At 41.3% G+C, this 23,059-nt stretch overlaps 1 protein-coding gene across 1 annotated transcript in view; it reads right to left on the reverse strand.

The window, feature by feature from the left end:
- Positions 1–23,059, reverse strand: part of SMYD3 (SET and MYND domain containing 3) — a 634,585-nt gene that overhangs the window by 62,001 nt on the left and 549,525 nt on the right. The window contains exons 9-10 of the mRNA XM_065401517.1: positions 15,169–15,256; positions 9,172–9,346 (exon numbers count right to left, since the gene is read on the reverse strand). Of these exons, the coding sequence (XP_065257589.1) occupies positions 9,172–9,346; positions 15,169–15,256 (263 nt within the window). The remainder of the gene's footprint in view (positions 1–9,171; positions 9,347–15,168; positions 15,257–23,059) is intronic.

Consider the following 23,059-nt stretch of genomic DNA (forward strand, 5'->3'; position numbering starts at 1 on the left):
TGAAAGGAAATTATCTAAAAAAAAATTGTGGTAAATGTTGCAAATTCTCTTGGTAACTATAAAATTAATCTCCTAAATGGTTTTCCTTTTCATGAATGTGTGTGTTGAGCCTTTTGTTTCATAGTGGTCTAAGATATAATTCCATTTTTCAAAGTTTGCCAAGCATGCTTCTGCACTAACAGATTTTCTTTTCTTTTTCTTTTTTAATTTGGTTGAGAACAGATTGTCTATCATGCTCCTACTTGTTGGCTGTCACTTTCACCAGTTACCTAGAGACTTGTGAAATGCTGACCAGCCTTATACGTACATTAAGTTTTCAGAGTGCATCATTGTTGGTAAAGTACTGGAATTAATATGGAAATATATTCATGATGGGATTGTAATGAGCATTCTTTGATCCTACAACTTTATCTGCACTTTTGGCAGCTTGTCGACCATATCTTCCAAGAGTGCATTAAACAGCTGGAGAAAGATGATTTTCCTCTTAGGCAAGTGTTGCAGTTGTGAAAGTATTTTTTTTTTTTCTTTTTTTTCTTTTTTTTTTTTTGTGTGTGCAGGGTCAGAGTGGAGAGAGGAGGAGGGGAGATGGAAGGATTTTTTTCTAGACCAAGAGTCTTTTTTTTCTCTCCCCTCCTTTTCTGATATTTTCATTTTTTTCTCCTCTTAGTTGATCTTTGATTTTCTATATTCTTTCTCTCCTCCTCCTCCCCTTTATTGGTCGTGTGTGTGATGGATTCTTCAGTTTTCTTCAATGATGTCTTTATTTCTCTGCTGTTTCCATTTACACTTTTTCATTGTTCCCTGGCAGCTTTGCCTATTTTTCCAGAGGTGATGTGATTTGTCTCTTTGTTATTTTTATTTTGCTGAGGTTTTTGTCAGGTCACCTGGTCCTTTAGGCAGCCTACTTTCTACTTCCTTGTGCCTTTTCCTTTACATTTTCATCAGTCTCTCGTTGTTGGTGTTTTCACTATATATATAATTTGTTGTCCTTCTTTGACGTTCAGATGAGTTCTTGCTTTCCACCCCTGCCTTTGTTATGTTGCTTCCTATTTACTGCTTCCTTCAAAGCCAAAGAACTGGTGGGGCTCCAGCTCCTGTGTCTTGCCTGATAATGAAATGGCAAACTGAGCCAGAGAAACAGTTTCTACTGTGCAAATCTTACTACATGCTCAGGGAACACTAGAACATTTAGGGAGGGAATTAAAACCCAGAAACCACGAATTACCTATTTAACCAAGGAAATAGATTACTCAGGGTTGGTAGAATCTCCTGGCTGAGTTCCAGGTTAGATTTATCTCACTCACTAAATAGATGATGGGGTGAGATATCTGCATTCTACCTCTTCCCCTCCTGATGCTTTCATTTCCTCCCTTTCCCACTGTTTTTTCCCTTCTGTCCTTTCAAATTGCAGTTCTTCTCTCACTTTGATGTCCAGGTTTCCACTTGCCTTTCACCCCAGCTCCCTATCATGATTCTGGGCAATTTCAACTTTCATCAGCACAATACCTCTGATTGCCAAACCTCTGGCCCTCCTGTTCTGGTCTCCAGAATGGACCAGTTATTTCACCCAGTGACTTGGTCACTCCCTTGATCTGACCCTTACCTGGATCTATTCGTTTTTACTTTTCCATCTCTAAATTCCCTTTCTCGGATTACCATCTTCCCATCACTCACTCTCTCCTTACCCATCTCATCCATCACACCATTCCAGACATTTACCTTTCCAATACCTTTGCTCCTCTTTCCTGCTGCTCCATTATCTCCCCCCCCCCTTCCAATTCTGTCTCTCTCCCGGCAACTTTACATGCACTCCACTTAGCATCATTGGAGAAATTCTAGTCCCCCCCCCACATGCAAGTTTGTTCTTTCCTGCCTTAACTTTGTACTTTCTCTTGCTAAGCTACTACAACTTTAAACCACAAGTTGAGAACTTCAATAGCTCAGACATAGGTCAGGGGTTTGTTACAGGAGTGGGTGGGTGAAATTCTGTGGCCTGCGTTGTGCAGGAGGTCAGACTAGAAGATCAGAATGGTCCCTTCTGACCTTAAAGTCTATGAGTCTATGAACTTCCTTCTCTCATCAGCTTCCACTCCTCCGCTACCAGAAAGTCTTCATTACTTCTGACTCCCTTCTTGGAATTACTGCCAGCTCCCCATTCTTCACCTCCTCTATCCAAGATTTTGTCAATTTCTTCAAAGGAAAACTAGACACTATCTGACCACAATTGTCCTTCCCCTAACTCTCTGCCTACTGCACTTTCTCTCACCTTAATACTTGTCTATGGCAACCGCTTACTCCATAGTCTGACTTCTCCTCTGTCTCTCTCTCTCTTCAACCCACCAGAAATAGTGCTGCTAAATTCATCTTATTTTCTACAGCCCTGACAGTGTCCCCTCCACCTCTCCTTGTATCTCTTCAGTGGCTTCTTTCACACAAAGTTCAAAGTTTCATCATCCTGACTGCTCCCTTCATCCTATCTCTGAATCCTGTCTTTAGATCACCTTGTATCCCAAATGAACTCTCTCATTCTCCTTAGCAAAACTCCTACAAACCCATCTATTCCACAAACCATTCCCGCTGTAAGGTTCAATAGCCACTCCATACATGTTCTGCAGTGTACATTACATCTGCTCATGTCTTTCTAGATTGATTTATCAGACCAGAGATTCTGTTGGCTATCTATTGTGCACAGTTATAGTACTTAATCATTATTTACATTTTGGGCATTTTGTCTCCTTTTATGGGTGCCTGCATACAAGTAGGCTCATGCAAAGAGCTCTGATCAGTATCATTTGATTAATATTTCCAGTACAACAAATGATTACTCTAATTACAATACAGAGACCTCCAACTCATCCTTCTTAACTGCAACAAAAGAAAACACTGCAGCTCTTAAAAGGAAGAAGGTAGATTGGGATTACGATCTCTATTCTGAAGAAGTCCTGAAGTCCTAAATGGCCTACCTGAAAGAGGCCCTACAATGAAAAGCATCTAAAGACATATTGAGACTGTAAATGACATACAGCCCAATTCTTCCCATAATTACAGCCTGAAATCCTATGCAAACATTACACTGGAGTGGAGAAAAGTGTACACCTGTGGCTGTGTCAGAGAAAGATGTGTCTCTGCAAGCCTCTGTGATCTAGTAAAGAAAAAGTTCCATTCAAAAAATGAGTTATTTAGAACTGGACTACAAATCACTAGCCACCAATAACAGAATCAGGATTCAAATAGCTCCTGATACATCTCTCACCTGAAATTGGGGAAGAATAGGAAGAGTCTAATGTCTAAAGTGCTAGACAGAGACACACAGAAAGTAAACAATGAGCCAGAAAACCTGTTTCCTAGGAGGATATGTGGTTATCATTGATCAGGACATAGATACTTAGGCAGTGACTATCAACTTACTTCATATAAACCACTAAACAGGCATCAGATTGGTAACTTTCGGTCACCAGTAACCTGGGGTGAGTTTGTTCTGGTGCCTTACATCCTGAAAGCTCTGCATCATTCTACCAGTTCTGAGCCATTCAGGCCCTCTCTTTTCTTACCTTTCAGCCTCACCTATCCTGCTTATTGTGTTTATGGCAACTGCTCAAATGCTCTAATCAGGATCAGTACCCAGGACACTGCACATTCACATAGGTAGATGCAGCCCCTGCCTGAAAAGCTTGTAATTTAATTGCTCGTTTATCTTTTATCAATCCAATGAAATCATTCCTGAGTCTCAGTTCAAGTTCCAGTCATGACTTCATTCACAAATACCCTTAATGTTGGGTCTATTTTTTCACATTTATTAACTCCAGCCCCAAAGTGATCAATTACACCACAAAGGAATTTACCATATGCATGTCTCAATTCTTGTGTTTTCTGAATTTTTCAATGGAATGAAAGCACACCCTCCGTGCATGCCTTTCCCCACAGACTGTATTATTTTAGGCAGTTTTTCATTCATTAATGTTTTGTTATAGTTTTCAGCGTCTCTTCTTCCAGTGAGCATTTGGCTCTAAATATCAGATATACGCATATGTTGCCATTTTGTACAAACCATAAATAAGAGAAGAACGCTGGATATTATTCTCCCTTTGTCTCTTACAGTCTTTGTTTTTAACCTTCACAATTATTTGTTCTAATCTAGGGTGAACAGAGAGGTATGTTATGTTTACTCCAGAGGTTATAAGATCAAGACAATACCACTGAACTTTGTTCACTGAACTATCAATATGTTCACATATTCTCCAGTCCATCACAACTCTCTTTGGAACCTCCCACATTCACAAGATGCCCATTGGCTGCTAGACTTAAGCCCTTAAGCACCAGCATCCCCTAGTGGCGCTATGTATCTCAACAGTTTGCTTCATTGCAGTATTCTTGGAGGATTGACTTTTAGTAGAAAGTACAGGCAGTGCGCCTCTTAATTCCATGTTATACTGGGGAATCTTTGTCTCTCAACTACAAATCCTGTAGACTACATCAAGAGTAGAAACACAGTTTTATTTTAACTGTCTTTAGCCACTGCATCTATCACACACTTATTACAAAAGACACACACATCAAAGTGCAGGGCTTATTTGTAAGGCACATTAAATGAAGAGAAAAATCAATCAAATAAAAAAATGACATTTTTACCATGGAGCCTTCCTGGAGGCTTTAAAAGAAAAGATAAACTCCGTGACTATTTCTAGAGCAGTATGTTCCAAAGCTACTCATTTCTACTCAGCTTTTTACATAAAGATGGTTTGTGGAGAAGAAACTGTATTAATCATAAATTTATTCATCTGTCTGCTGATTTAGTTGAGATATTTAAAGACCAGGATCTGGCAAACTTGCTAGATGAGAATTCTAAATGAGAAGTATCTGCTCTACATTTCATTAATACTTCATGAAAATTCAACAATCTGTTCAGAAAATATTCTGAGTCCTGCTGTGCTCTGCTCTATGCACAAGTGTCTCTTGTTTGTGTGCATAGACTCAGTGGCAATTTAATGCGATATTCTCCAGTCCAGCTTTGAAGTAACAGCTCTCTCTTTAGACAGACTTGAAATCCAGTTGAAATCCTCTCTCCTCATTCCCCACAAAGACTGAATCACTGGCCTTGGGACAAAAGGTATTTGCTCCCCTCAACCCTGAGACTGTACAGCCCTGAGTCTGCAATAACCCCTAATGCTGCTGCCTAGGGGACAATGGATTGTTGACCAAGATAGCAGCAGGTAGGGTGACCAGAGAAGAGGAAGACAATATCGGGACACATTGGGGGGGGAGGAGTGTCCGCCGGCGGAGGGGAAAAAAAAAAAGCCGAGTGCTGCCGGCGGAGCAAAAAAAACCAAAACAGTGCTACCGACGGAGCGAAATATCGGGACACGGGACAAACACCTAAATATCAAGACAGTCCTGATTTTATCGGGACGTCTGGTCACCCTAGCAGCAGGTCCATCTGCAGGGAATGGGACCTTAAAGTTAAGCACATGATTAAGTGCTGACTGTGCTGAATAGTGATGAACATAAGTATGTGTGTAAGTGCTTTGCTGATTCAGGGCCTCTGCAACAGAACCTGCAGCCCTCTCCAGATTCAGAGGGCGGAACAAGATTTTACCCAGCGTATCTTGCATCTTAAGTCCAATATGTCCGTGCCGTAACCTAACTTCCCCCCCATTTAGCTATAGCCAATGTCATGTAGCAGATTTTTATACCAGGTGCTTATTGGCACTGCCTATGCATACTTCCAGTATTTGTCTGGAGTTAACTACGGGGCGCTTGAGGTAGACTGAGCATATGTGATTTGATTGTAGTTATGGGCCAAATCCTGAGGTCCTTTCTCAGATTTAATTTAGTACGAGTTTGCCTGAGTAAGTACCTCAGATCAGGCCCTTTATGAGTAGGAGTGAAAACTGAGAGTGAATGTGTTAAGTGAGACATGACAAACCTGACTAGCACTTCTTGTTGATATTCTGTTATTTTTGTGGTTAGGGCTCATGAGGATTTTTGTAAGGAAGTTTATTTTTGCAAGCTGTTGAGTGCTGACCGTGATATGGGGTGGTTTTCATTTAAGTAAATATCTGTTAACTTTTGTTAAGGTTCTTGGACAGACAAATTGTTACTCTGGAATTTACATGAAAAGCGGTGTAAAATTGTTTGGTTTAGACTGTTCAGTGAAAGTATATGTTGTAGGTTTCAACAAATTATGGACAATTATGGTTTAGGGCAAACTAATCAGTAGCTTTTCATTTTGACAGCTGTCAGCTCTCCTCTCTCTTTTCAAAGATCTAGAAATATTCAGCAGCACCCAGACACTATTTTTTATAAAATATTACAATTCCTTACAACTTGAAGGTAGCTATTGAATATACGTTTGATAAATCGTTTTTTAGGCAGGTTAGCCAACTGTCTGTGCCAGTTGCATAAACTGGATGATTCTGAAAATTAAGTAACTATTGTAGTGAAAATATACATTAAGAACAGCATCGAGCATGCAGCAGCGAATATTAATCCTGCTGGTTAAATAATGGGACACACACAATAAACACATTATTTAAAATTAAAATGGTTTTTGACCAATTCTTTAGAGCCTTTTACCATTGTAGCAATCATTGCCCATATATACGGACTGCTTGAGTGTTTCAGTGATCCCTGTGGAGAACAGTATGAATATTTTTTCCAGACCTGAGAAAAGGAAAATAGATAGCTGTAATGAAACTGCAGGAGCAGCCAAGCAGTAGATTGATTCAACAGGAGAAATTCAATGTATCCCAGAAGATTTCCTAGGATTTTCTCTCCTGCTGCGTTGGGCGCAATTTGTTGTAATGAGAAACTGAGGATTTTTTTTGTCAGGTGTGTTAAAGCTTGTAGTGATGGCTTGAAGGTAAAAAGAAATAAAGTAAAACTGAAAACGTCTCTCTTCAGAAAATGCTTTCGGATCTGGGAAGAATAAAGGCAACTTCCTTGAGGTACAAAAGAGGTCAAATTTCTCATGCAAGTAACATTTCACAAAAGACACTTTAGCTGAATGTATAGGGTGGGGAAAAAAACAACCCTACTGTATTAAGTGGTTTGAACACTAGAGCATACCCCAGAAAACAAACAGGGGAAGGTTTATGAAAAGACCCAGTGAAATTGCAGTCTGTCTTACTGTAATCTTTATGCTGTGAAATATATGGAGAAACCCACTTAGTACGGCTGGCCTGACAGTCATTGTTAATAGGTTCAGGGGGAAAAGACAAGGGAGGATTTTTTAAGTGAACATTCAAATGGGCATTGCATTTAGTTGGGGTGAAATTTGCTCCTGCGCAGAGAGCTGGTGCAATACCTATGCCTTTCTCAAGTTCCACTTAAGCCCTATTTTGAAAGGTTAAGTGGGACTTGTGTGGTCATGTAGTTTGTGCTGGCCCATTGAACAGGGATGATTTTCACCCTTAAGAAGTTTGGGTGTTTCAAAGCACTCATGTCCTCTTGTTATAACAAGTCATGGCCATTACAGATGTATGGTTTCTGCCACTCTTGCAACCCACAACTTATGCAAACCTTTTGCTTCTTATAATATGGAGGAAGCACTTCTTACAATATGGTGCTGTGATGCACCTCAAGTCCCTGTCTAAGGCTTTGTCTACACTGGAACTTAGTCAGCAAAACTTTTGTCATTCAGGGGTGTTAGCCTTCCCCCCCCCCCCCCCCGCCTCCAAATGACAAAAGTTTTGCCGACAAAAAGCACGGGTGTGAACAGCGCTTTGTCGGCAGGAGAGTGCTGCTGCCATTCATGGGAGGTGGACGGTTTTTGTTGGCAGAAGAGGTCTCTCTTGCCGACAATAGGCAGCTACACTGTGCGCCTTTTAGTGGCACAGCTGTGTCGCTAAAAGGTGTGTAGGTGTAGACAAAGCCTCAGTTATTCAGAGGTAGTATGCTAGTGGGACAGTTTCCCAAGCAAAATGCCGAACATTGTCAGTAGCCTACTGAAATCAAAGATGTGCCGGGTGTGAGATATTCATGTTCGCAGCAGCATGCATTGTTTTGCATTTCCATGCCCCAGACATTTCACTGCAGTCACGGAGCCTCATTGTGTGCTGCAATATCACATGATGAGGCAGGACTAAGAGAAGAAATAGATACTGTAATGAAAAACTGCATTTTCAGTTTACACAGCTGTAATGCATTACACCACGCACAGGGCCAGCACAGACGGTGTAGTGTCTACACAGGCACTTCATTTACTTGTGAACACTCACCACATTCAGAATCAAAAGACCTGGCATCAGCAGTGGAGCCACAGGCCAATGCCAGCCATGCTAGCTCCTTCCCCATCTCTCCTCCACCAGACTGCCCAGAGCTGTTCGACAGCTCTGAGACCCAATGAATCCCAAACCCTACCCACATAAAGCAGGATCAGCCATAGCACCTTCTGTTGGCTTATGAGTGTATGTCTACACTGCAGCTTGGAGTGAGCCTCCCAGACTGTGTAGACAGACAGTGTAGTGTCTACACTAATGGGGGTGGAGCTAGTGCATGAAAAATGGCTGTGTGGATGTTGCAGCTGCAGCAGAGACTCCAGCTAGCCTCCTGAATTCAGAGCCAGAGGGTCAGATGGACATGAGAGCCAGAGCTGCTGCCAGAGCCACAATGTACACATATTGCCAATGCCCTCAGAATCTCCCCCTGCATTTAACACAAGAACCAGCGCTGGCAACCAGGGAGGGGCACGACCACCTCAGCCTCTTGATGTCAATGAAATAAACATTGGGCTATTCATTACTATTTCCTTCACACTTCATATTAATTCATTTACATTAATTCCATCACCCTTAATTTCAAACACAGGAGCTCCCACGGCGATAGTATCTACCAACAAGTGATTTTTTGGTGATGGAATGATGGGTGTGATGTGCTTATAAAAAGATCAGATGTTGACAAAGGCTACTGTGGCTAATCAGAGCTGCTGCTGTGGTTCCATTAATATTTCACATCCTGTCCTATTGACTATCCAAGCAGAATGGATATTTTATTTCATATGCTAATCCAGAAAGCACACTGGGAAATTGAGGTTGAAGGTGTGCACCAAAGCACTTTCAGGAATAACAGTGATAAGCCTTAACTGAATGGTCTCCCGGGGGGGAAATAATAGCTTTAATAAACAGACCATCCCTGTAGGACAGTTGAATAAACCACTGTCATCACAACTCTTACCTGTATGGTTTTAGAGTCCTGTTGCCGTAAAGCAAGGCTTCCTCCCAACGTCTGAGATTAATACAGGCATCCATGGCGCAGTCAAGCATTTTCAGCAGATAGATGTTTGTGTCTGGAAGACGATCTGCATTGTTATTTAGAAGAGCCTGGCACATTGCCAGAACCTGCTCCCACTCTGTTATTAACCTTAGTTAAGAATTCATCTTCTTCATCAAACAAAAAATACAAGTTTCAATGTTGTTAGCAAGGAATAAGAGCCATGGGGCATTAAGATAAAAGAGATCCCATTATTCCAGGCTCTGTTTCAACTCCTGAAAACATACTTTAAAAAACCTAAGTGGTACCTCAGGTAACTAAATTTTGTTTACAGTTAACAAAACCGTCTTCTAACGAAGGCTGCATTTTGAGTGGTAAGGAGTAAAGGAAAGGTGACAAGATGAGAGGATGTATTATTATTATTTTAATATATAACTGAAGCAAAACCCCGCTACAATTATTCTTTGGCTATTTGAAACATTATTATTTTCTTAAACACCTTTCCTAGTTGCAGTGATTTCTTCAGTGTTCTCGTGAAATTAAAACTGAGCCTGCAGATACCTAATTTTCTTTTTATTTGAAACAGTTCTGGAGAGCAAAGTTTTGTCAGTGAGCTAATTGGCTGTGTCAGAGAAGCGGCACTGCAGGTTTCATGGATAACAGAGAAAACATTGCAGTTCCATTGTCTGATTGTCGCTTAGGTTTAAGGATCTTGGTGAGAAAGAATATTTTAATTTCCAATACAAGAAGGTTTAATCTCCAGTACAAGAAGGTATGTTGGAAAAGTGAATTGGGATTCACATTCAAATGAATGAGGCATTCACTATTGCAAACCACTCTGATCTTCATCATGTATTGAAGTTACTTAACCTATTCTCCTTTCACTTACACTAGTGTAAATCACAAATGACTCCTTGATAGTTAATGGACTTACACTAGCATAAAGCCCATGTAAAAGCAAAAAGAGAATCAGACCTAGTTTTCAGCTTTCTCATCTGTAAAATGGATACTATGGCCTTGATCCAGTAAAGCACTTGGGCATATTCTTAACTTTAGCATGTGAGCAATCCCACTGAGATCATATATACCAATGTATTCCCTGGCAAACAAAATAATAATACTGTGCACTTATATAGCACTTTCCATCCAAGAATCTCAAAGTGCTTCACAATTTATTTAACCTCTTGTAGCCTTTGATTAATTCAGAAGGCAAATTGCACATGTCACTAATGACAGGTTCTTTACTCAGGTGGAGACAAAGCTTTTATAATAAGTGAGTTTGGTGAGTAACATAAATATAGACGTGAAGACTTAATTTAAAACCCAAATAACCCAAAGTATTAATGCATTTCCACAAAAAGATACATACAACATAAAGATATGTAGTGTTATCATATTCACAAACTCCTAGAGACCACTGAAAACAAATACAGAAGAAAGTAAGTGGAGGTGACAGTGCAGCTTGCATCATCTTGTCAACCCCCATGTACTCAACTAGGGTCAAGCAAACACCATTTTTATACACCTTTTCTCTTACACCCACACATGGCTGGGACAATGTTTGATCAAGACTCAACCCCTGTCCATGTGTGGAATTCCAAGGAACCATAATTAAGGTTCTAGCTGCTTACACAAAATATTTTCGTCAATACGCTTCCCAGTAGTCGTGATACATCAATGCAGTTAGCTCCCTGGTTACATATACTTATAATCCCCCAAATCTACTATTTTAAACTTCTTTTTGTTCTTCTGTTGGTTTACTTATTTATCACAAGCTATATATTGCTAAATCTTATGAATGTCAAGCATTCATGCTAACCCTCAGGCCTACAGGCCTCAAACCTATTGCGTAAAATCTACTTTAAATATTAATATGTATATATTTTATGTTTCCCTACTGTCATAACAGCTGTAATGGTTTCCATTTTTACTATTTACAGCATTTTAGTATTGCTTAGCACATAATGTATAGTTTAATCTTGCAAAACAAACTCCCCTAAGATCAGGTCAGGGGGTCACAGGTCCACACTCATGCCAATGCTGAAAAGTAGCACAGGCCCCAGTCCAGCAATGCACTCAAGCACTCCATGAGTACTCCCAGGGTGAGGGAATGAGTTTTACCTGACCATGGAAACACTCATGTACTTAAATTTAACAACATGCCTAAGTGCTTTGCTGAATCAGGATCAATAATACTCACCTATAAGGCATGGTTAGTGTGAGATTAAATTAATTGTTTGTTAAGTGCTTTGAGACCCTTAGATAGAAAGCACTTTATTAGGGAAGAAATTTATCATTATTTTATTTGCCAACAATGATGTGGTTTATGAATATTGATTTCTCACACAAGATTCAGGAACTACACTTCTATCTCGATATAACGTTGTCCTCGGGAGCCAAAAAATCTTACTGTGTTATAGGTGAAACCGTGTTATATCGAACTTGCTTTGATCCGCCGGAGTGCGCAGCCCTGCCACCCCGGAGCACTGCTTTACTGTGTTATATCCGAATTCGTGTTATATGGGGTCGCGTTATATCGGGGTAGAGGTGTATATTGAAATGTTAATTAAAAAGAGTAACTATAAAACAGGTATATCAAACAGTACTTTGACAAGAATTCCTACACTACGCCTGTTGAGAAAATATTAGCATAATATTAATAATGATGTTAATTTAATATAGAATTATAGAATCCTTTATAAAAACTCTTTTTAAGGGCTAGATACAGTCATTTCAGATATGTAGCTTAGGCCTTGTCTACACTGCCATTTTACAGCGCTGCAAATTTCTCGCTCAGGGGGGTGAAACCCACCCCCCGAGCACTGCAAGATTCAGCGCTGTAAAGTGGCAGTGTAGACAGTGCACCAGCGCTGGGTAGCTACTCCTCTCATAGGGTTTTTTTTTTTTTTTTACCGGTGCCACGACTACACAGCCTGCTGCAGTAGCGCTTTAACGTTGCTAGTGAAGACATACCCTGAATCTTTCTCTCTCAGGCATACACCACTGTATTCTTTATGGCTGATTAAGGATAGAATATGAACAGGAGAAAGCAAGATGATTTTCACTTGATAAAATGTTTGTAGTAAGCATAAAGCATTGACACTCCAGAGAGATCAATATCTTAGCTGATGCTCAGCATCACTCAAGATGTTTTCATGTCTCAAGATATTGTTTCATATATTCTGTAGAATCTAATATGAAAAGTCTAATCTTCCAAACCTCCTGAGGCCAAATTCTGGCTGGTAAAGTGCATAATCACAAGCCAGAAAACCTGAAGTCAGCAGTTCGAGTGCAATGGAGAAATTAGCTGTCCCAATTGTAACTTAGGCTTGAGTAGCAGCCATTGTGCAGTGATCTGGGATAGAGAAGGATTCCTTTTCCCCATTGCCACAGTAATTGCCCTGTGCTCAGCTTTGACTGCTCAGTTTGTGTGCTTAATCATGAATATGGGACATTTGTTGTTTAAGGGTATCTCTGTGCAGATTTGGAAGGTGCTAACTTTCCCAACCCTAAATTCTAAAAACTCTTTTGTTTGTTTGAAAAGAAAGTGTAACATTTGCAGAAATTGATGGGTAAATGCCCCACTTTGCAGGGAAAGTTTCCTACTAACTATTGGTGAATGGACAAATGTATCCGTCAAGCCCGGTCTTCTGATATTGCAGAAGACAAAATTTTACACTGCTGCAAAACTGGGACTTGATGAGAAGAAAGATTAAACATTTCAGGTGGCACATCCCTAAGAGAAAAATCAAATAAATAAACAGCTGAGATTGCTTTTCTAAGATGGTCCTGACACCTTTTGCTACGACAATTTCAGTTACATTTTTAAATACCAACATATCAGCTCAAATGAATACTTTTGGTTAATGACCCCAGCAAAAGGTCAGAATGGCCCACAATTTTATTTTGCATATACAATTTTGCTCCTACAATTAAATTGAGGCACATTTAATTTCACCTGCAATTGCACCCGTTTAGACACGTATACCCTGGCTGTACTTTTTAGGCATTTAAATAGTTTTAATTACACAAGCAACTAGATGTACCAACAATTTAGCATCCACATTAAATTGTATGTCTAAAATTATGCCTGTACGATCAAAGGTCTGATTCAATTCTGGCTAAAAAGCAGGTCAAAGGACACATTCACATTATTCTATGCTTGAATTCACTAACGGCAAAGGTGAAAGAGATGCTGGACCAGACCGGCTTCCCCAGGGGCCGGGTTCCCTGCAGCGGCCGGAGCCCAGGGCCCTTTAAATCACCACCCGAGCCCCGCTGCCAGAGTCCCGGCCCTTTAAATCAAGTGCCCGAGCCCCGCCACCGCTTCCCCGGGGCTCGGGCAGCGTTATAAAGGGCCCAGGGATCCCCACAGGGGCTGGAGCTCCTGGCCCTTTAAATCCCCACAGGAGCCCTGCCGCCGCTACCCCAGGGCTCAGGCAGCGATTTAAAGGGCCCAGGGATCCCCGCCGCAGGAGCCCTGGGCCCTTTAAATCGCCGCCCAAGCCAGGCTGCCGGAGCCCCGGGATAAGGGTGACAGGGCTCCATTGGCGATTTAAAGGGCCCGGAGCTCCGCTGTGGTAGCAGTGGCCAGAGGCCTGGGCCCTTTAAATCGCCTCTGCAGCTGGTACCTCAGGGGTGATTTAAAGGCCCCGCCTCTTCCGGTTGAGGCCACGCCCCTGCTCAGGACTCCAGCATACTGGTAAATCCTTTAATTTACTTTCACCCCTGACTAATGGCATCTGAATAGTGAACTACGGAAAATCAGAGACAGCTTTACAATGACTATGTGGTCTTCGATTTCTCTTAAGCCAAAGGAAGACTAAGAACCCAATTCTACCACTCTAATTTATAATGAGTCATACACCTTATTAGATAAGTAATCCCACTGAAATCAAGGTACTATGTGAGTAAACATGCCAGAACTGTGCCCAGTGTTAGACCAAAAACTTAGTGACCGCTCTTTGTGCTAATAAATTGGTTCCTCTGATTAGAAGAAAATCCTATGTTTTGGCAAATGGAGGTCAGCTTCTCTGGAAAATAATGGTACAAAACCGATCTGCTCTTTTCCAGCCTAGGACATCTCTAAACAAACAACTTTTTTTGCAGGGCCAAAATGGAGCACCCAGAGCTTCTGACCTATGTAGCTCTAGAGCTGTACCAAGATGCCAGAAAACAGCAAGGCATCCTGCCACCTTTCATGAGTCAAATTCATGGCCGGTGTAACTCCACTGAAATAAATGGAGTAAGTGCAAGGAGGAAAACAGACCAATATGCCTATTGTTAGCTACAAAAATCTCTGTTTCTCCCACGCAGCATTTCTTGGTCATTGTGATTGTCTTTAAACACTTACAAGGCTGCCATTATGCCTTAGCATGATTTATTAGTACAAGGCAGTCTCATTAAGTTTTGGCTTAACAATTGTTTTGAGTATTATAATTACTCATGGATTATATTAGGGTAGTGCCTAGAGGCTCTGATTAGGATCAAGGTCATGTTACGGTAAGTGCTGTATAAAGAGGTAGACAGTCCCTGCCATGATGAGATTACACCTCTACCTCGATATAACGCGACCCGATATAACACGAATTCGGATATAACGCGGAAAAGCAGTGCTCGGGGGGGGGGGGGGGCTGCACACTCCGGTGGATCAAAGCAAGTTCGATATAACGCGGTTTCACCTATAACGCGGTAAGATTTTTTGGCTCCCGAGGACAGCGTTATATCGAGGTAGAGATGTATAGGCTAAGCACCCTAAAATGACATAATCATTGGTACAATTAAAATATTTGGTTTACGATTCAAATGAATGCAGAGTACATTTTAAAAAGAAAAAAGGGAAGATTGAAGAAAAAAAATTTCTACCCCAAATGGGGTGCAAAAGCTTACAAGGTGGGCACTATGGATTGTTAGTAAAAGCAAGGAAGATCCATTTGCCATTGACTGTCACTGAAAGGATACCTTCTTGTGACCTTGGGTCTCCCACTTTAGCTACAGCATCTTTGATTTCTTTCCAGGCTTGCTCTTCACCTGCCAGCATGTCAACATCCTGTTTTGACAGAAACAAAAGCAAGAAACAAAAGCGCTTGATAAGAAAAACAAAGTTGACTCTGAAAGAACATGCCATAATGATGAGCAAAGGGTTATAAAAGATTACACTGGCACAAAGAGTGTTGGGCCCGTGTATCAAAACATTTCCCCTCAAATAATATCTGAAATGAATAATGGAATTCACTCTTGGACTGTGTTTGTCTCTCCTCTGTATTTGCTTTCCATGAATTTTCTAATGAATGAGATTACTCACTGGAATGTTCAAGGATAATGAAAATGTTAAGGAATATTAGAACGTATCAAGGAAGGTGAATTTTGAATTCATAAGCAGTGCGTATGCAGACCAGAAAACTGATTCTAAGAATTATGATCATCTGAGCAGGTAATAGAAGCAATAGCACGTCTCATGTTTCCTATAAAAACAAATCAAACAGCTCAGATGTCAGCTACTCACAAAGAACTGCTCACTAACAGTCTACAGACCCACAAAACTATGTGCAGAAATGACTCAGCTAATAATTTTGAATAACTTCAATAAAACTGTAAGCTGAGCACAGACGGTTTGCAAGCAGAAAGAGCCTAACTTCATTCAATATTCCAATTATAAGCACGAGTCCAGTGAATTAGTTTGCTGCTCAGGTTACTTTTGGGGGTGGAGGTGAGGGGGAAAATCACAGTTATCCCCGTTCCTGCCGGTAAACCATATCAACAGTCACATTTTCACATCACTCTTTCATAATGCAGTGTATAGAGGCACAATGCTTAATGGTGACAGTAAGGGACTGGACAAGTGGAGACAACTCTTCCAGTGACTTACTGCGTAACTTTAGGCAAGTCACTTAGAGCCAGATTTTTTAAAGGTATTTAGGTGTCTAAAAACACAATTAGTGGCATTTTCAAAAGTGCTTTTAACCTAATTGTGCTTCAGTTTCTCCAGCTGTAAAATGGGGAGAATACCACCCACTTTTGCAAAGGCTTTGGTACCCTTCAGATGAAAGCTGTTACAGAAGTATAAATTATACTTATTTTCAAATAATCTCAAAAACAGCCCTCTGGGGAAAAGGATTACGTGAAAGAAATTGGGTATAAGGAACTAGCCAAGCACTTTTGAGCCAATACACACTCCATGGGTACCACAAGAACACTGCTGTTGAGAAGTTTAAAATCCATGTCTCTCTTGCACTACATAAATAGAGAGAAATCAGAGAAGAAAATTAATTATTGTGAATTCAAAATAACAGAAAATATTTGCAGGGCACCTGTGTTCACTTTCCTGTTTAATTTTGCAGTTATGTCTTTCACTCTGTCACACAAAACTGTTGGACTCTTGCATTGTCCAAGAGATGGTTAAATCAAAATTGGTCTCAGCTGTTTTATAATTCTGTAACATTCTGCATCAGAAAGGTACAAAGAGGGCAGCATTACCCTATTGCAATTTGCAAATGCAAAAACCAGCTCTCCAAATAAAAAAAGCTCACCTGGAAATAATTTTGTACATGTCTAAATCTGCCACCAGAAAGGAAAAGGGTCAAAGTTGGGACAGAAGAGCTCATGTTGCTGTAGCCATGTTAGCATAGCTAATACTGCAGACCTAGCCTTGTTAAGTTTTGTACCAGACTCACACGGAATGACTCAAATTCAACCTTGATATAACTCCACTGATTTTTATGGCATTGCATTGCTTACAACAAGGCTGAACTTGGTCTGACAAACTGTTCGGAATATTGGGCCTGATGGTGCTCACTGAATGCTTTTGTAAATCCAGAGTTGCTCCACTGATTTTCACTGATTATAAATGAGAACAAAATTTGGCCTATAAAATTAAATAATACATGACTGCAAAATTAAGGTGGGGGAGAGGGGGTTACATGAACAAAAAAGAGGAAATTCTCACAGCCACTGTAACTCAGCCACTTGCCCAAACACAGTAGTCGCCTTGCTATATATATGCATTGTGTTAAAATCCAGGCTGATACACCTATAACCAAGTGCTCAGAGACACTGGAATAACAACCACTGGGCCAGATTTAGAGGTGAGAATAAAATGCTGTACAGTAAATTATAGGTCACTCCACAGATACAAGGCAGTGTTAGGGGGGTTAATTTACATGTTGTGGGACTGATAGATGGTATAAGTTTAAAGCATATGTCAAGGTAGGATTTTAACTTGAACCTCCTTAGACCTATTGGGAGTTGCTTTTCCTGCCGCACCCCTCTCTTCCAGCATCTAATGACGCAAGCTGCAGGGACATGGAATCAGATTTTCCCTAGCCCTTACAGGTACATGGGACACAAGGATACAAACAGTCTCCCCACCCTGTATGTCCCCTGGAAGACAATCACAGGCACTGTGTTTGGTGGAGCACAGAAACTGCACCCTGTGCACACATCACGCTAGAGGGGGCTGGAGGCATGGCCTTGACCGCCTTCCCCAGGAGCCTGGGGTGTGGAGGGAGCTCTGGCCCTGATAAAGACTTCAAGATTTAAGTCACTACTTCAGTGGGAGATTTGCCTTTGTTTTCAGGATTAGACTGTTGGGGGTCTTGCTTGGGTAAAGATTTGGCCCGTTAAACATCCTTGATTCTTGGAAGAGGGTTCTTCCTATATTTTTGTTGCTAGTTCCAAATTTCAGACAGGACAGATTTTTTCTGTCCTTTTCTTTAGGACTTTGCCCAGGGGATGCTGGCTACTCCTTCAATAAAGGCAATCAATCGGAAGCAGCAAAATGACTAAGAGTCGTCACTGTGAAAATACTTCTGGCTTACAGGCTAATAAGCTTTTCCCAGCAAGTTGTTTCTGTCACTGACTTGGACTCTGCTCTGAAAATCTTAGCCATGTGATATGACTAAGACAGCTAAAAATACAAAGCTGCCTTGGAGTAGGAATTATGAAAATAATTGAAATGATTAATAGTTACGCCAAACTGTTTAATTTCATCTAAGAGCATGGCAGTAACAAGATCTAAATGTCCATGAAATAACCCATTCAAAGTGACTCTTCAGAGCATGTTCCCAGCCAAACCTCCAGGTGTGCAGTTGCAGCAGTACAGAGGAACATGTCTTTTCATCTGTTGAAATGGAGAACCCACCCTGTAGCAAAGTGAGCAGCCTTTGAACAATGAAAGTTTAGTGACACCAGTCTAATTATTTCCCCCACTGGCAATACTGGTGTTCAACACAAGGGTTTAGTCTTCAAAAGAACAAACTGATTTGCTTATTCGGATCCAGTGTCATTCTGAAAAAATAATTAACTGGATCACAGGGATACACAACGAACTTCCAGCGGATGAGGCCGCCACATTTACAGATTCAGGTTTCACATGTGGAGGTGTACTGATTAGGGAAGTGCAAGTGGATATGTTGGGTGGAATGGTTCAGAGAGAAGGAGCGCACTGAGCAGTGGCCCCTGCTGTTGCAGTACCTGCTGTTCCTATAGTATGCTTGTTGCCAGATGCCAGCAGGAGAATAGGGTAACACAGACCTGGCAACACCGCCAGTATGATTAGCCACACTCCCTTGGAGTCATGAAGTGCCACTGGGCATGCTAGTTGAGCCCCCGATCCGGTACTCAAGGGAACCCAAGATCTGTGTTGTATCTTACCCCTGAATGGCTATCTTGAGAAAGAAGATCCCTGCACCTTCCTCACTTCCCTATGCACAGGGGATGCCCCCAAATTTAGCCCTTAGCTTGTCTCCTGGATGGTGACTTTAAGATCTTCAGTAAAACCTCTGTCCTGCTGAAGGCACAAGAAAGGTCCTGCATTTCCCCCTCCCTTCATTCCTTCTTGTGGACAAGTTTGGCAGCAGTGTGCAGCTTTCTAACTGCAGGGTGCCTGAAGCTTCATGGTCTCCACCAAGCAGATCTCTGGTACTTTGCATGGACTGCCCACCCTTTCAATAGCTTTCCAGTTCAAAATATGTTCTTTCCCAGAGGCTGACTTGGCTTTTGTAGTAAAACCAGCCACAATCTAAATTCCTCCTAAATGGTCTTGAGCAGTGGTAAAACCCTGATATCTCAATAGAGAGGATACTGTGTAATTTCAGACACTTTCCCCCCAAACTCACTTTGGGTAATTAAAACTTAAAGATTCTCGTGCTTAACTACAAAAGGGCAGGATTTTACCCTTAAAATTAATTTGGCAGTTCACACTGTTTACAGTGAGTAGTGCACAGAGGAATGTGTAATACTATTATAAGCAGAATTGTCTTTTGGTAAAGCTCTGGGTTTTTTCCCTTCCCTAGCTGAGGCAGATGTACAGTATCATAAAGGATTTGAGAACTCAGGACTAGCAAATCCCTTATGCATTTTCCTGAACATTATGAATCCTACAGATTGTAAATCAGGACAGCACTGTTTGTTGTTTTTCCTTTAGAATACCCTGCTTGTAAATCCAGTTATCTTCCTGAGCAACTGTGAAGCTTGAGGTTTTAAGTGTGTAGATATTCATCATCAATTTAAATGTAAGGAACTTGTAAGTGGGTGTGCCCAGCTGTGTTCACTGAAAATGCTCATGGAAATAGTCTGCTGCACAACAGGCATTATTAAAAGTCAACATTTGTCATAAGCTATCATAGTCTCTCCCCAGTGCAGAGTTCTTTTAGCCACAATTGTTGAAGCGGAGCTGTGACCACCGATAACAAGAACAAGGGGACAAAATGGAAGAAATAGGGAGAAACATTTGATGATGATGATTTCTTTGTATTGTGGTCAAACCTAGAGGTCCTAACCCCATAGTGCTACGCACTATGCAAACATATAACAAAAAGATGGTATTAGGTATTGATAGACACCACTCACCGTAGGTACGGGACATGCTCCAATTTTTTCCACAGGTCACATGAATCAACATCTGTCCTGTCATTTCGGCTACTTCTTGGTGCCTTAATTCCTGAAAGTGGTTTCTCTCAACTAGAGAGAGGTGTTGTCTCTGGGTACAGGATACATATTGTCTTCTCTGCTCTGATTTTCTCTTCCTCCCCTGTTGTCTTTGACCTCCCTCTCTTGTCTTCTTTCTCTCATCTTACTCCCCATCTCCTTCTTTTCACTCTCCTTTGCCACTCACTTTCTCTTTCTCACCGTTCGTCAAAGTGCTCCCTGGTCCGTTCACTCCAAGCACTATCACTGTTATATGTGATGTGTAATGCTGTTAGCACACCTACTGACTAAACCAATCACTGTTTTCTACTAGAATCACATTTAAAGTTTTGAGTGTTAAAACACAGCCCACATGGCCTGCTATGAGAAACACCAGTCACCTCTCCCCTGACCAAAGCAGCTTGATGCCAGTCAGTCAGGAAGACTCAACCCTCTTGTCACATACACAAACACACCAGTCTCTTACCACCATTCTGCCTACCCACCCAACGCACCTGTCAAAATCTTCTCTCCCCAGGAAAGATGTTGCTGAGGGTTTCTCCTTCCCCCTGCTCAGGCTACAGGACAAGAACGGGACTTGGATTTTCTGTCCCACAACGGGTGCCAGAAAGAAGTTCTCCCCCCCCCCCCCCCCCGATCAATGTGGAGAAGTGGGGCCAGGAATCTTTGCCACTGGAGACAGTCACCAAGATAGTCTTCCCTCTCACCTCCCTCACCTGTCCACAAAGGAGGAAAGTGGGTCCAGAATTATCCATCCAACAATTAATTATTTTCTTTCCTTTTTCTTTATCCCCTGCCACAAGATCATGGGTGGAGGCAGGGGCTTATTTGACAGCTGCAGGGTGCGACTTAGAGATTCATCCTACTTCTCCTACTCCTCTAATTTCCAAGTCACAGATTTGGATGGGTGGGGACTCCTGTTTCCACACCCCACTACATGGTGTGCTCCTTTTGTGCAATACCCAGCCCTTTACTGACAACAGTTAGTAAAGGGCTCATGATTCCCCCATGGGCTAGAGTGCCAGACTGCCCCAAGCGGAGCAGAAAACAAGGGTGACCACTGGTCTGAAATGAACCTGACAGGTATTTTCTATTCAAAATACAAGGAGGAAATATGGAGTCTCAAATACAACGGTTGTCATTATAATGGCATAAGTCTATATGCTGTAGGCCAAACAGAAGTTATGGGCTTAGTGCAGGAATTACTGGGTTTCATTCTTCGGTCTGTATTATGCAGAAAGTCAGACTCGATGATATTGGTCCCTTCTGGACTTAGAATCTAGGAATGTATAATGCTGATGACCGTAAGGCAGTTTTGATTAAGTGAGGCCTGTCACTCAATAGCAGACCTCAAAGTGGCAATTCTTCAACAAAAAAACTTCAAAAACAGACTCCAACGTGAAGCTGCAGAACTGGAATTAATTTGCAAACTAGATACCATCAGATTAGGCCTGAATAAAGACTGGGGGTGGTGGGGTCATTACAAAACCTAAACTTAATTTCCCCAATACTAATTTCTTCCTACTGTTACTCACACCTTCTTGTCAACTGTCTGTAATGGGCCACTCTCTTACCACTTCAGAAGTTGTTTCTCCTCCCTCTGTATCCTTCTGTTAATTGATTTATCTCGTTAGATTGACTTAACACTTGGTAAAGCACCAAACATCCTTTCATGTATTTATACCTGCTCTTGTATCTTTTACTTCATACATCTGATGAAGTGGGTTCTAGCCCACGAAAGCTTATGCCCAAATAAATTTGTTAGTCTCTAAGGTGCCACAAGGACTCCTCGTTTTTTCTGAGGCCTGTGAGATACCCTCCTTGAAATATGATCATGTATTTTTCTCATGTAGCCATTAAAAAAAAATTCTCTAAAGGGAAAGTTTTTTCAGAGTGCCACATTTTAATTCTTTAAAATCAGGATACCCTGATATCTGAACATTACACACAAAGGGCCAAGTACTACTGTGACGTGCTCAGCTCCTACTGACTTCAACAATCTAAGATAAGGATCTGACAATCTAAGATAAGGGTATTGCCCAAAGTGTTCAGATCTCTGGAAGCCTGCTGAGTCCAAATCAAAAGACTTTTTGATTTTCAGTTGAAAAGTTACCTTGGGAGATCAGACCCATTTCAATGAGGACAGGATGCTATTCTAAAACAGGGTTGTTACGTATTGCTCCCTTAAAGCATAAAATCATTCAATTTTCTGGGTACAAGACACCTGGAGGCCTCGGGAAAAGAAAATGTATTTCTGATTAACTCATTAGCAGCTCATTGTTCTGTACCTGTCTGCAAGAAGAATATATAAAGGGAAGATATTGTATAGTGTGATGCAGAGCTTTTATCAAGTTGGTGGGAGAATGAAACATGGAAGTTGCTATATTATAGAGAACTAACTTTCATTCATGGCATGAGTGCTTCAGGACAAACAGAATATAGGTATACACCTGATAAATGAGCACTCATGGCATTATCTGAACACATAATACAGGTGTACGTGGTCACAGACATGACAAGAGAACAGGCATGTTAAAGTGTTTTACGGCAATATCTGAAGGCATGTCTTGGTCCTCATGAAGGGTCTTTAGTCTTCTTAGCATCCACGAGGGCACCACTGGAGTTTTATGGAGCAGCAGTAGCTTCATAGTTAAGGTAGAATCCACAATAGGGGTGGGGTGGGGTGGCAATTAGTGCTGGAAGTGTACACAGCAGTGGGCAGGTAACTGAACCCATTAAATGTTTCTGACATTTCTTAATCATCTATGTAATATTTGGGGTTTTTAGACAGTGTTGAATTTTGTAAAGAAAGTGTAATATTGTATCTGGTTAGCTGGACTCCACATTGCAACCCAGTTTGACCTTATATTTGAATCTTAGCCTAAATAAATCCAGAGCCAAACACTGATCATCCACAGAGCATCTT

This window comes from Emys orbicularis, chromosome 3 (genome assembly GCF_028017835.1).
Source record: "Emys orbicularis isolate rEmyOrb1 chromosome 3, rEmyOrb1.hap1, whole genome shotgun sequence".
NCBI lineage: Eukaryota > Metazoa > Chordata > Testudines > Emydidae > Emys > Emys orbicularis.